Below are 15,534 nucleotides of genomic sequence, written 5' to 3' on the forward strand. Positions count from 1 at the left end.
AATTATGAACACTTTCATGAGCACAAATATTGCTTCCCCATTAAATGAATTACTTCTACTGCTACAATTTTGCTTTTGCCGCACTAAATTTAGACGTCAGATGACTTTAACAAAAAAAAGAACTTGATGAATTTCTCCATGGATGGAGGGAGGATTTTTGTGCTAAATCATTAAATTTCTTAATGTGTCTAGTTGGTGACTTTATCAGTTGTAAATGGACGCAAGTTTCTGTTTATTCATAAATCTTTTCTGTTGGATGATTTTGAATTTGTTGGGGTGGAAATGTGATAAGGAGGAAATTTTAGAGGACATATAGTTTATGAGTATTTAAGGAATTTTAGAGGAAAAGTATTACACCAGCTGGTGCTTCTGGTTAACTTTACTCCGCTCCTTGGTGAAATAATTTAGAATTAAAAGCTCTGGGAGAGAGAAAATGAGCAAAGAGAGCAACTAGGATCATAAAGTTCTAGCTTAATGTAAGAAGAACTGAACTTTCTCATAAAGTTTCAGATTTTAACTCATAAAGAAAAAATGAAAAAGTGTGAAAATTCATCTAAATTCATCTAAAATCTAGATGCCTCGGTGGTGTAGTGAGTTAAAACACAACACCACGCCATTCCCGGCCGAGGTTGCGGGTTCGATTCCCGCTGCGGCTTGCCGTTCTGGCCCGTGTTTCCTTCTTTCCTTCTTTCCTATCTCTTCTACAAAAATTTATCCTTCCCAATTTTGAGGCAACTGTGCCTTTCTGAAAGTTCTGGAGTCTGATTGAGCCATAATTGGCGAAAAATTCTGTGGTCTAACGGCTACCTTCTGCACCCCCTCGGTGACATCTGTCTGGGAATAAGGAGCTGCTTCCCGATGTGTCTGTGCTGGCTAATGCCGATCTGTTGTGTCTACGCTAACTGTCCCCAGAAGGGGGAGGATCTGATCGACTGGAGGAGTGATCTACGCGGATGCCATCACTGATAATGACGACATCTGTATTCTGCAATTTCCAGCACCAAACAAGTCAACGGACTTCGGTGCTGTGTATATCTTCCAATACCAATAATTGTAAAACAAATAGAATTTGATTGTAATTTAGGTAATGGAATGAATAAATGAATTTGAATTTGAATTTTGAATCATTAGGAAAAATCTTTAGATTTTTATCCAACCTGAATATTTAGCAGTTTTAAGGATAATTTCCAGATAATTTATATCTTTGACTAAAAAAAACTTTAATAAACCTAAAATAAATAACAAAAATTATATACGAAAATCAAGAAATAAATATTTAAAAGAGATTTTGAATTTAAATTTTTAAAATCTGTGCACATTACTCGCATTTTCGTTTCAATTTGTACGATAAAATCACATCTTAAACATTTTTTTTTACAATTTCTTAGGAAAAAGGATTTTTTATGTTTTTGACGAGCTTTCGGTGCTTTTATTATGCAATTTTATTAAACTTTTACAATTTTCAACTGATTTTTATGTCATTTGAAGCAATTTTCCTATCTAATTTATGCTTCTCTTTTTGTGAATAATGTGTAATCATTAACTTCTAGTTAAATTTAAGTTTGGATCTTTTCATTTGGACCCAACAAATATTATACCCATTCAAAGAATTTATATAATTCGAAAACTTTTTTTTTTCTCTATTCAAATACATTTTTTTCCACCAAATATTTTAATTTCCGAATATTTCCCATAAAATACGATTATTTTGCATTCAAATTAAATCTTCCCAAAAAGCTCATTAATTTCCAATATTCCTCTTTGACTGGCAAATTCCGAATTGCGAGTGTAATAAAACCAAATAAAAGTAATAATTAAGTATCATTTCAATTGCCCCTTTCTGCGTATTTGATGCAGAAATAATGAATTTCCTCAATTATCCGTCATAAATAGATTATTATTCTATCAAAATTTCCCATTTTATGTACTAAATAACCGCCCAAAAGTCAATGGAAAAATATTATTTGCAGACAATCCCTCGTGGCAAGTTGATGGCACTCGAGCCATACGCATCGTATCCAATGATAAAGGCAAACTCAATTGATTGCGGTTTACACGCCCCCTGATTTATCCTGTCACCATAATTCATTCCCATGGGGATTGAAAGGAAAATATTCACCCCTCAAATGCTATATGTATAAAATATTCTGTGCAGGAAAGCTTCACAGCCTGAAAGCTCTGCTACACACATTCTGTTTCTAATTGAATAATTTCATTGACGAGACATGGGGCAAAAAATGCTCCCAATTTGTCACAGAGAACATCGCGGATTGTTTGCAATTCAACACAGGCGTCAATGGGAGGAGAAAATTTTATGGTGGGCATGTCGTTATCTTATCACACCACACATTGGCAAAAGTTTTGTTGTGAAAACACATGGGTTTTAATTAAAAAGCATCCATGTCTGCATTTCTGAGTGAATTCCCGACAACTCTCATTCAAAATATTTAATTGGTCGCGCTGCCATTAAAAAGTCTCGTGAACTTTGACACGACGCAAATATTTTCCCACTGACACCCTCCTCGCAGAAAGTTCATGGGATTCCCTCGTCCTTCCCTTCTTTTTTATGAGGCCCTGTGAGGATTTGTTTGCTGTGAGGGAATGAATTTTTTTTCGGGGGGTTGTGAACTTTGACAGGGTGGTTTTGTGAGACACATTTTGAATTTTTAAGCAATTGCAGCAAGAGTTTTATTTCCGCTGGAGCTTCATTAGAATTCTAAGGAGAATTTCTTGGAATGTTTAGCATTTTTTTTTCCATCCAGCCCGCAAGTTCTCGCTAATTAATTTAGCTGTGAGAACAAGGAAAAAAAATAAACTAAAAATAGGTATTAATTCAGCGATTCTCGCGCACTGTATCATCTACATTGTCGTTGGTGCTTTTAAAAATGACGGAAAATACGCGCCAAACAAGAGTTAATGATCTCATTTTGTGTCTGAAGGTCGTGCTGGTGCTTTCCGCCATATACACTCTGTGTGTTTCGTAATCAAACGACCGCCGAAACCGCGAAAGTCATTTCGATTGTGGCCTCTCCGCCACAGCTCTACGCAGCAATGGCTAAAGAATGGCTCGCAACCACTAAAGCCGCTCTATGTGGGAGCTTTTCCACAAACCCCACTCTGGCATGCTTTCACGGGAAAATTTCTCAATGAAAAAGAAAAGAAATATAACCATTTCATGGGCATCAATGTGAGCGATATGGAGATTTCTTATGGACCTTTAACATTCCAAACAAGCACTTTTCTATTTATTGTATAGATCCCCCTCCCACCCTGCTCTATTCTCGTATCATTCTTGCAACGCAAAAGCCCCACACACTGAGCTTTTACACAACTTTCACCCTCCCACCCACGTATTATGTACATAGTAAAAATATCGAAGCTCTATGGAGGAAAAATTCTATGATGCTTCGTGAATAAATTGTCGCATTTTTTCCTATTGTTGGGGGTGTGACAAAAAACCCACACTGCGTAGAGGAAAAAAAAAGTATGTGGGCATTCTGTGAAAAAGTGTTAAATGGTGTGTGAAAAAATATGACAAAGAATGAATTAAAACATGAAATTTTCGCCCAATTTACCCCAACATGCTCCCATTTGTTCCTTTTTCCCCTTCAAAAAATTTCACTCTCTATTAATTTTTCAACATCGCTGCGAATGTAGTAAATAAACGCGCAGCATCACACAAAAAAAACTCCATCCCCCAGAGGGTGATGCGGAGCTTTTTTTGTTCAACTGCAGCACTTGCTGCTAATTTCTAAAACTCTCCAAGATGGTGGAAAAGTTTGTTGTGTGTAAGAAGGAGCTTTCGAGGAGAATGGAAAGCTCAGCTCATCTATTATGCAGGCATTTTTCTTCGGTCTTCAGTAAGAAGAAAAAACCACTCATGAAAATAGAGAAATTATGGAAAATTCTTCCTCACAAGAAGTTAATTTTCCAAGGAGAAACTTCTCAGGGAGAGTGGTGTACGTTTAATTTAGAAATTAATAGGGGAACGTGGCCCAATTCGGGTCTTTAAGGCCTTTTTCAATCCGATATTATTTAAAATTGATAAAAATTGAAATGTAGAAATTTATGGGAGTTAAAAGAGCATTAAATGAGCTTTTAAATGGTACTAAATTTAGGAAAATTGTTTTTTATTTTATATCATTTTTTTCTCATTCTGCATGGACCTTTGGAGGTCCGAATTGGGCCACGTTCCCCTACTTACCCCAAAGTAAAGGCAAAAAGTTTTAAGTGGAAAGGTTTGAAAAATTAGCTAAATATTCATTTTTCCTTTGAGATAGAGAAAAATCGTTTAAGACAAACTTAGCTCGGAAAATTTTCTATAAAATAGTCGTTATAGTAAAATTTAAATAATAACGTACACCTCATTTTCAAACTCTTTCTCCCTTGTTCTTGTGAATTTCATAAGATTCTCACGACTTTCTTTAAGCATCAAAAATTCCTCTGCATTTTTCATTGAATTTACAAGAACGCTCATAAAATTCTAAATAGAAAAAAAACCACACACCACATAAACTTGCAAAGTCGCAAACATACCCTCCCCCCGTGCATCCCCATTCCACCCATGACAAAATAATGCAAAACTTTTGTAAAAATAAAAATTCCCCGAGAGAAGCAAAGAAAAACTGTGTTAATGGCTTGTATGAAATATCGCAGCATGAGCTCGTTCTTGCTTTTATCATAAATCTATATAGTGTATAGATTAATTTTAAAAATAGATTGTTTTGGTAAACAACCCGCGAGAGCTGCGTTGACGCTGTGCAAAAGCTCATTGCATGGGGGTGTGGGTGATGTATTTTTCACCATTTCAGACGCTGACTGCAGAGTTATCTTCATTTTATCACTGTACCACGGAAAATTATTAACAATATTCACACCAAACAATGCCTTTGTGTTTGGGAAGTTATGCGCGGGAAATTTGAGAGCGTGACCTGTATGCTTGGAAAACTTGCAAGTTGTTTAGTTTAGAAGTTTCGCATCGTGATTAGAACAAGCGTTTGAACGGAATGAGAGAATTTGCTGCGAGAAAGTACCAAAATGCAACATTTTACGAGTTTGTAGATGGCACAACATTTCCCTTTCCCGCGGGGATAATTTGGTGGAGCATTTTCACGGAATTAAATGCATTTCCGCATGGAAATTCTCCGTGGGGAATTATATAAACTGTGTGCATAGGCTTGTGGAGGTGTGAGAGGGGAGGGTGAGTCCAACAGATGGTCAAACAGACTTTAAGGGTTGATTTGCGTTGAGATTTCTGTGAGAAAAGTTGCTTGCGCGTCCTCAAAAACTTTTCCTTACGGATTATCTTCCCATCTCAGCAAATAATGTGTGTGTGTGCCTTTTTGGGGGATGGTCACGAGAAGGGGTGGGGGAGTGGAAAAGCGGGAAAAGCTCAATGGCGAATGAAGTGATTTATTCAAGTGGAAGTCAGAAGGAAAATGATGTTGAAAGCAGCTAAAGAGCTTTCGCAGTGTGGTCTAATTAGTAAAAACCTGAAAGCTTCCACACACCCAAACCCCATAAATGAAAGGCCCAGAGAGGAATTTTCCGTATTTGGAAGAAAATTTGGGGCCATTGTGTACTCTGTATGTTTTCTCTTGTGAAAATAGAGATGAGGTACCCCAAAGGCAAATATGTACATTGGATCCACCTCACTGTGTCGCATTGAAAGTTCACCACCCCAAAAGGGACACGTCGGCGCGGGAGAGGGGGAGAGGGGGTGGTATTTTTAGTGAGCCGTGTGCCACATAATGAGGGAAGCTTCTCTCACTTTGGAGTTACACATATCGATTAGTTGTCCATTCAATTGCGTACATGGTCGCCTTTTGTATCCTCAGGGAGGAAATAATGGCACAACCAGATGACGTCCCAACCACTCCTTCGCATTTTCCTCCACCCCTTAGCTTTTCATTCAGCTGAAAATTTCCCAACCACCCAAATGGGGTGGGGATTGCCTTTCAAAAACATCTCCCACATCTCAGATATAATCTTCTGTGTTTCATAAAAATCCCCGAAGCGCCTTCTGGAGAAAAGGAGTCTATTCATTCTTGTCTGTGTCAACGAAAAATTGCAGATGTTGAAGAAAACTTTCGAAAAATGCCCAAGAAAGTCAATCTTTTCCATTGAGATCAGTTGGAAAACAAAGTGGGAAAGTTTGACAAAAAATAAAAGAAAGATTTTCTTCAATTTTAATGCATCAAACATATGCTTCAAAGCTTCCAAAAATATCTTCAGTAAGAAATTACAATCATTATTGATGAAAACATTTCCCAAATAAAACTGTAAATTAAGGAAAATAAATATAGAGAGTAGGATTTTTTAGTAAGAAAATTCACTCACCAAAAATTTTGTTCTTTTTATGATGAACGCTTGTCGCCTACTAACTTCTGCTTGGTCCTCGTCACACTTACACTAATTCAGTTTCCCAGTCATACACACACACACTAATTCATTTGTAACGTCTTTAATGTTTCTTCACTTAATTCGTCATCTCCACATAAATATGATAAACAGTTGAAGCAAAGATGCATATGCATTAAGCGTTTAAAAGGGAAAGTTAGTTGAGATATGGGCATGACTTTTAATTGATTTATTTTTTTTAATAATTTAGATAAATTCTTCTTTTCCACAAAATTTTTCATATTTGCGTGGAAAATCAAATACAAATCTTTAAATCACATCACAATACGAGAAATCAGATACACACAAAAGTGAATAAACTCCTTTTGTTCAATGAAGAAAAGATGAATATGTATCTATTTCCATTTGCCCTCAACTTATTGTTGTTCACAATTCAAAGAGATCGACATGGAAGGAATCTATTGATAGAACAAGGTGTTTTCCCTCCTCCCTCCCCTTCCACCCTCTGTATCTTTAAGGAAAAATAGGAAAGAAAAGTTACCGTCGGATGATTTAACAAAACAACCCCCGCTTATTCGCAAAACATACAACATAAAACTTTCCTTTTGAGGAGCTTTTACACAACCACGAGGAGGAAACTTTTCTTATGCAATCCAAATGGAATTATATTGCAAAAGGATAATTCCAGGAATGAACAAGAAAACTTGAGCAATACGGTTGGATCACCAAGGAAAAAATCCCTTCAAGTGTCGCGTGGTGGGATATTCTCGGCAGAGCGTAAGAAACTTTCAATGAAGAAAAGGATTTCTCTTTAATTTTATTTTGATAAGAAACCTTCGCAACATGATGTTTATCAACAAGCAACCTCTTATTATTCTTTGGTATAAGATGTTGATGATTTCCCATCTGTTGGCATGCCTGAATGTACAATCAAGGGCAATTGTGGGTGGAATATTATTGCGTGGTGTGCGCCCCCACGCACTTTGTGACAAAGTTCACTTGGAAAAGAAAAAGAAAATTTATTGGAATGAGAAGAAAAAATATCTTTTCTTCGGCACAAAAAATTCTCAGAGATTCATTCAAAATTCAGCAAAAGCATTGAATTAAATCAGCAAAATGACAAGGAATTCTTCAAAGGAAAGTCTCTGATCAGAAGAATAAATAAATTTCACATTTGGAAGGTTGTTTTGGGCTGCAGAAAAGAACGTATCACCGAGTACAAAAGCAGGAGAATTTTCATTTTTAATTCAGTTGAAATTTCGTGGAAAAATGCAAAAGATTTCCCGAAGCGAAAGTTTTTTTCAAACAATCAAAGGGAAAAATTTATTAAAAGCATCCAGTTTACATAATTTCTTTGGAAGCTCATTGAAAGAGCTTTGACGGGTTTCAGAGTGAATTTTCTTTGAATCATTTATTCACAAAGAAAATTAAATGAGATGAAATCTACTTAAAAACAATGATAAAAAAATAACTGGATAATAAAATGAGCACAGATTGAGAAAAAAAACATGGACAAATCATAAAATATTGGTGGAAAATTGAGAGGAAAATTAAAATAAAGAAACAGGAAAAGCTCAAAAGATATTCCTTTCGTTTCTGTTCTTACGATTGATGTATCCATTTTAAAGTTTAACGTTTTCATTATTAATGTTTGATACTGCTTTTCTAACGTTATAAGTTTATTTTTAGATGTTTCACGATGCGAAACTAAAGGGACTAAAGAAAGCTTCGAAGAAAACTTTTGTTGTAAATTCTTAATGAAATTTCGAGTGTGTTTCTTCCCTTCATCAGACAAAGAAAATCCTTTCTATGAAAATTCACCATAAATTTAATTTTATAATTTAATTTTCACAACACAGAGAAACACTAAACTACATCAAAGACTCCCACACACATAGCATAGCAATTTTCTCCCTTTGGATGTGCTTTTACGAATATTCTCATGGCATTTATTTGAAAATGTTAAAGTTTATTCAGTTTATGAAAATATTTTCCATTTTCTTTGACACTTTAATCGCCCCCCTCTGTACATTCAGTGCAAATCTCTGTGATTTTCCTTTGTCTTCTCAAACCAGTTGAAATTTTACAAAAAGGTATTGTGAAAACCAACCCCTGCAGCAGACACACCACTATAAAAGAGAGAAACGTGAAAATTTTATCGGTGAGGAAAAATTGGTGAGAAATTATGATGTTGGTTTGATGGAGTGATTTTCGGGGGATGTTCGTGAGCAAATTAGAATTTTCTCCACGTGCGCCCATTCACGTCTACACAGGACTATACCCTTGTACCTTGTTTATGAATACTCCAGGGCTGCAGTGCTGAGGTGGGGGTGGTTTTGGGGGCACGTGGGTGGGACGTTAAAAAAAAGAGAAGGCGAACAACAGAGGCAAATCTTCTTTTAGCATAAATGCCCTCTATTGTGCCTCTAGCATTTTTTGGGGGTGAATTTATGGGATGGGATGATACAATCTCCATTTCCTCGGGATCCTTGTGCGCTTTTTAAACCCCATCCGAGGTGCTATATATTTTGCTTTTATATCTACTTTTTTTTAAACCATTTCACACGAGGGTGGATGAGGCAAAAGCTCCAGAACGACGTTACGAAAGTGAAGAGAAAGAAAAATTTTTTAATCACATAGTTGACTCACCTTTGGGGAATATTTAGTTCCATTGCGGGGGGTGTGGGGGTGCCAACTTATGGCACAATCATTTATCACCAGTACTGTTGCCAACTAAGTGGGGGCTGTGTACAGAGAATTGTGTGTATGTGGTGTAAATTCCACCCATTTGCCACTTCGCCCTGACTTTGATCCCGCTGGAGCTTAAGGGGTTGTGTGGCTTGGTTGGTTTGGAAAAAAACTGCACCACCCACACTGTGGCATTTTTATTACTCCACACACACCCCCTTGGCAAGTCAAACCACAAACTATAAATTTCCACGCTTCTCTCACCTTACCATCCCCCCACATTAACCCTAAAAGTGACACGAAATACCACCCAAAGTGCATCCAATGGTGCTTTTTCAGCACCCACATGAGCTTTTTCGCTTATTATTTTCCCTCATCCAATCCACCGTCTCCCCCCCCCCCAACCCCTTTGTCAAATTGGAGTGTCACTCCCGAGAATTCCACTGATACCCTCTTTGTCGCAACTAAGCGATTTAGTGTCAGAAATTGAGAAAATCCACCCTTGAATCCTTCAAGCAAACTCTCAAATCATTGGATCCACCACCCTCCACATGACATCCCTCCCTCCCTTCCCCAAGAACTTTCAATCGATCGAATGGAAAATTTAACGGATTATGCTGCAGAACATGCTGTGTTTTGTAAAACATTATGCGCATAGAAAGTAATTCGGGTTGATTCAGCTGAAGGTGCTTCGTGCGAAGGAATTCTTTGTTCTCATATGGAGAAGTTTTGTGAACTCCCCCATTGAAAATGTCTCTTAGCATTATCTAAAGCTCACGTATAAAGCTCCCTTCTACTCTGGAGTATTGTGATTGGATTTATCAAGGATAGGGATGTGAGGGAAAAGCTCAGAATGTTAAACTTTTAGTAATATTTAATTTATTTTAAATATTTGAGGAAGTAATTTGCAGAATAATTTAATTTATTATAAATGAATATTTTGAATATTGGCGAATGTTGATGAAACTTGGTTGATTATTTGTGGAACAGGCTTAGATTGAGGAGTGAGAGCCTGAAAGGTACTAAAATATAGCACAAAAAGTTCTAAATTGAAGCCAAAATATAAAAGAACTAAATTAAAGCTAAAAAAAAATTGACTTCGTGTCGAAAACATTCATTTGATCTGCAGTCCTTAACAGCTTAGATTAAGGAGCAAAAGTATAAAGAGTACTAAATTAAAGTTTAAGAAATGCTGAATTTTAACCGAAAAAATACAAAATTTAAACAGAAAAAGTACTAAATTTTTGCCTAAAAAGTACTAAATTCAAGCCCAAAAAATTCTATTAATTCAAGCCGAAGAATTATTTGAACTATGGGATATTTATCTAAATGAAAATATTTAGATTGTTTTCCAATATTTGAATGATTTGCAAAAAACAAAGATTCCGCGGATAAACACAGCTTAAAAAAATTAAAGTACTAAACAAATCTTTTATCTAATATAAATATTTTTTTATTAAACTTTTGAATAATAAAATAATTTTAATTAATAACTTCTTGACAGAAACTTTGCAGAATGTTTTTGTAGGAGTATTTTTCTACCTCCGGGGGCGTCAATAGGGGATGCGGGTTTAAAAGAAACGAATCTTTTCCCATAAATAAATAAATAAATAATAATTTTAATATTTTAGTTTTATTAATGTAAATTAAGAAAACGATTTTTTGCAAATAATTCAAAAATATTTTTAAACTATACCTGATGAAGGAATCAAAATCTCCGAAATGTTAAAGAAAATCAGGAAAATTTTCATACCTTGAGTTCTTCATAAGCTTTCTTTTTACAAACCAATTGTGCTTAATTTAAAATTATTTTCTCACATTTTTATATAATTATTAATCGATAAAACTACACACAGTTCAATCACCCCTTCCTGTGCTATTCAAACAAACCCTAATAATGTTTGAATCGATTTACTGTGGTGGGTTCTTTAAATTTTTGATTACATTGAAGATGAAAGCCCTCGATGTGGCCATGAGAGCTTTCACATTGCGTTAAAGGGGGGTTGTGGGAGCGTTGTGTCAGCCGCAGAAAGCTCCACTTGATCTGTGATTGTGGTGTCTACTGGATATGCTCTGCCCCCTGTTGTGTGGGGGGATTGAGAGAGAAGAGAGATGAAGCTAAAAATAGATTAAATTGATTCAACTGGTTCTCCGGCCAAATGTTGTGGAGGTTCACTGACCCACAAAATGGGTCCCCACAGACTCCCCATATGTGTGCGGGTTCTGTATGAAAAATTGAGTTCAACACTAAATCGGTGGCAATTATCCAATTGAGCACATTTTGATAATCATACTCGGCTGCGCGCTGGGAAGGGACCCCAGTGAGCCGGAGAAAAAGTCATCGCACATCCAAATGACTCGTTTTTCATACATACATATGTATGTTAGGTACATATAGCGAAATATTGAGATCGAAAATGCGCGCACCAGCTTTTAATGTTGGGGCCACTGCTGTACACACACATTATGTGATCGCGAGAGAGCGAGAGATTTACGCTAACAAAATAATAAAGTCAATGGTTGGTGAGGCAGGAGGGAGAATGAAGAAAAAACCGCGTATTGAGAAGCTTTATCTTGGCAACGGAGAGCAGCAGCCAACACGGAGAGTTATAAAACACTTTTGAGTAACATATTATAATTATGGTGTATTTGAGTATATTCCAAGCTAAAAGTTAAATACGACGTTACATGAGTAACAATGAGTCGCTTATGTGAGGCAAAAGATCATAAGAAGCATATTACGACAAGGTATTATATGGCCAATTGCCGACAAATTTTTCTTTGCAAAAATTGAGTAATTCCCAATCATCCCACCATTTAATTCATTCACACACACACACACACTCACACATTATGGAGCCCTCATGTGAGCTTACTAAGACACATTGAGGCTTTTCCCTTCGCCCTATAAGAGAGCTTTTCTGATTAAGGTTTTCCCTTCAGTAAAAATAATCCCAAAAAATAGCCTAAAAGTCCACCCAAAAATTAACCCAAAAACAGCCCAAGAACAGTCTCGATGGTCCCATCGTGTGCCGGAATTTTCGCAACAACACAGTGGCTTTATGTAAGCCCATAATTCATACACAAATGAGATGCTAAGAGTACAAAACGTGCATTAAAGGCGGTTGTATTTATTTTAATACAACAATACCCACCGTGTGAGAAATAATCACCCAAAGAAAGCAATTTCACGGGCCGAGAATACGGTGCTTTACGCGGGAGCTATCGTCGTGAAATTAGACACCTAATTTTAATATTAACGACAAGTGTTTGCCAGGAGTCTAATTAAATTTTAAATACAAAACAAGGGATGGGCCGAAACGATTAAATGAATCAATTTAGGTGCTTGATTATGCTTTAAAGGTGAACGGAAAATTTATTTGGGTTGATTGTGATTAATTTTAGATTTTTTTAAAAAAGTTTTTCGGCGAATTTTTCCCGTAGATTTCACTTACCTGATGAAGAGGGGATAAAGCCTTCGAAACGTCATATATTTGATTTTTTTAAGAACAGATTTATTTTGTACCGAGTTAGGTTCATTTTACTTGGACTTTGCATATAATTTTCAAAACTTATACAGCAAAGAATAGATTTTTGTCAGTTTCTTGGAAAAGAAATCAGTGAATAAAAGATTAGAGAAAAGCAATAAAATTTTATTTATAATCAATTTCAAAATCAAGAATATAAAAATTAATAAAACAATCTTGCGTTATTTTTTATGCATTTATTATAGAGAAAAACAAGGGGATAGTTTAACCTCATTATCAGTGAAGAAAAGTCACTTTTTGTTGAACAAAATGTATGAGGAATTCTCGAATCTCGCTCAATCTCGACCGATTCCCGAGAAACACTTTAACTTTTTTTTATATTAATAATGTTATTTCGATGATGAGAAGGGATCAACCGAGAGCTAATTAAATGTACTTTCGATTGCAAGTGGAATTGTGCAAACTGATCCCTTATTTTGATCGGAAGAACCTGCTGCCTCACTAAAAGTACTGATTTCTCGGGGTTGGGCATCCCCCTGGAGAAAAAAAAAACATAAATTCCAGCAGCTTTTATGGTTAGATCAGTCAATGCAATGGTTGTCCATGGCTAGTGAACAGAAGAATGTGGTGCTTAGTTTTTCTGGCTGCTTTTCCGAATTTTCCCCAAGAAACATTCACAGCCGTAATGGAACCTTTCACCGTTGTCTATAAGGGAAGGTCTCCTAAAATTTATAACACCTCCAACCATGCTTCTAAGGTTCTTGCATTTTTTCTTAAACAACTTCGCCTCCTCCAGTGTGATATCTGTTTGTTTTGTATCTAAAAACTGAATCGTTTCCGTGCATGATAGACTCTGCAGTATATCAGAGCAGTTCTTACAATCGTACAATCTCAAGGAATGGAGGTGCTTAAACTGCCCAAGTGCATATTTAATGTCATTTGTAAAAGTGCAACGTTCAAGATTTAAATGTTTTATACGTTCCTGAGTAGATAACTCCAAAAGGAGTTTTCCAACGTTGTTTGTATGTTTAGAAGATGGAGAAAAACATATTGCAAAATTCGTCAATTCCGGTAAGTCTGCCAAGACTAAATAGTCATCTGCTGAGCAATTTCTGTAGGTATTGCTTATTATTAGGGTTTTCAAGTTTTTCAGATATTTTGGAATTTCATGGAGGCAGGAATCATCAAGTTTATTACAATCGTTGATAATCAGCTTTTCCAATTGACGGGTTTTCCTGCAGAATTTTTTGAAGGGGACTGGTTCCAAGTATGAGCAAGAGGATAGGTAGATGTTTCGTACATTTTGGGGTTGCATCTTAATAAGACATTCACCATCGATCTCATTGCACGCTAAACTTAATTCCTCCAACGATTCCATATTTTCCGTCAGAGTTATTAACTGTTCGTCATTGATTTTGTGGATGTCCAATGATTTGATTTTCATCCGTTTCAGATACCGAGATAGTTCCTTAATGGTATGATTGATGAAATAACTGAAGTTTCTCAATGTGATAGTTTCCAATCTTCTGCATTGGGCAATTAAGGGAATAATAAAGCACCCATTCTTGACCCGTGAATAACAATCCGGGAATATCGTGAGTGTATTTATATAAGGACCCACTCTAGACATGATTTTTAATGCCTCTACTCTTGGCATGTTCATAGTTATACGAGGAATACACCAGGCTAATTTATAAGAATTGAAAGTATGGGTTGTTCGATATACCATTTCAGCAACAATCTTAAATCTCATGCAGACTTCCTCCGCAATTAATAATTCGCGAAGATTGAGGTAGGACATAATGCGAAACAGGCAGTCATTGTTTAAAGTATTCAGGATTGTTTTAGTCTCATGCGCAGGACATTCCCACACAACCTTTTGCTCTCGTCGGCGAAAAGGTGGCTTAGATGAACTTTCCATGATAAAAATTCTGAATAAAATGGATTAAGGATCAAAATTAAATCTCAAGGAAAATTTCCGAGAAAAACTAATCAAACTTACCGCGTGTGACGCTTTAACTTTTTTTTTCGAAAAAAACTTTAAATTTCAATTTGGAATAATAAATTCAAGATAATAAAATCACTCACAAGCTACTAGGTTAACGTAAGTAATAAAAAGAATTAAAAAGATATTAATTTGGGAAGAAAAAAGAATTAAGTGGAACGGCGTGATCCTATTTTATCTTTGACGTTTTAGAAGGGCAGTAGAAGAGACCTCCCGGGGAAGGAATAAAAGGATCGCATATCGATTGTGCGATCTATCGATAGTTTCCATGTTTGTAGTGCAACGATTAAAATCACAATGCATGAAAATGTTCCCAAAAACATTATTTTGATAATTTTCTTTTATTTTATTTCATTATTTTATTAGGGTCGAAAGCTTTGGTTTTAATTGCTGCTTTTTCTTGGGTGAGCGAGAATTTCCTCTGACGAACACCAGAAGCCTTAAAAAACAAATCCTTAACGTCAGAAAATAAAACAAAATTTCTTATATTTTCTTTCGATTTTCTAATGAGTTAAAAAAATTAATTTGCTTTACACTTGAAGGATTAAACTGGTACTTTCTACCATGTTTGAATTTTAAAATCGTCTCAGAATAAAATCTGTTGGACTTATCTTGATGAATTTAGCATCTATGTGTAGAGAATTCTTGCGTAGTAAGAAAATCCAGAGAAAAATCTTTTCTCTGGAAGATAATTGACTGTGTTATTCGTTCTTAGATGGTACTGAAGACCATATTTTGTCCTTCACGTTGTGCTAAAAGTTGGGTCCTCTAAGTGTTAAAAAAAAATAAAATTTCTTCTTAGTCGATAGTATCGATTTTGTATATCGAAAAAAAAATCGTGTGAAGGACAGAAGAATTGTGCGATCTCATCGACAACTTCGAAGGATCTTTAGGGATCATTGCGTTGTCAAAAATGCCAAACTTATATTTTACACTGTAAAACTGGGGTTAAAACTATTATTAAAAATTTTATTTGCTTTATGAATTTAATTT

The 15,534-nt window shown here is 35.8% G+C and overlaps 3 protein-coding genes across 4 annotated transcripts in view; 2 read left to right on the top strand and 1 right to left on the bottom strand.

The window, feature by feature from the left end:
• Positions 1 to 15,534, top strand: part of LOC129793021 (LON peptidase N-terminal domain and RING finger protein 3) — a 77,512-nt gene that overhangs the window by 25,386 nt on the left and 36,592 nt on the right. The gene's annotated exons all lie outside the window — the stretch shown is intronic.
• LOC129793022 (circadian locomoter output cycles protein kaput) overlaps positions 8,439 to 15,534 on the top strand; it is a 69,848-nt gene continuing 62,752 nt past the window's right edge. Inside the window, exon 1 of the mRNA XM_055832548.1 lies at positions 8,439 to 8,453. The gene's annotated coding sequence lies outside the window, so the exon portion shown is untranslated. The remainder of the gene's footprint in view (positions 8,454 to 15,534) is intronic.
• Positions 12,764 to 14,654, bottom strand: LOC129793033 (uncharacterized). The gene is made up of 2 exons (XM_055832565.1): positions 14,539 to 14,654; positions 12,764 to 14,467 (listed from the first exon to the last, which is right to left on the bottom strand). The coding sequence occupies exon 2, from the start codon at positions 14,455 to 14,457 to the stop codon at positions 13,168 to 13,170; it is 1,290 nt and encodes a 429-aa protein (XP_055688540.1). The 5' UTR covers positions 14,458 to 14,467; positions 14,539 to 14,654; the 3' UTR covers positions 12,764 to 13,167.

This window comes from Lutzomyia longipalpis, chromosome 3, assembly GCF_024334085.1.
Source record: "Lutzomyia longipalpis isolate SR_M1_2022 chromosome 3, ASM2433408v1".
Taxonomy (NCBI): domain Eukaryota; kingdom Metazoa; phylum Arthropoda; class Insecta; order Diptera; family Psychodidae; genus Lutzomyia; species Lutzomyia longipalpis.

What these genes read in the sequence shown, in the direction of transcription:
- LOC129793033 (XM_055832565.1), bottom strand. Translation starts at nt 14,457, where the DNA reads ATGGAAAGTTCATCTAAGCCACCTTTTCGCCGACGAGAGCAAAAGGTT.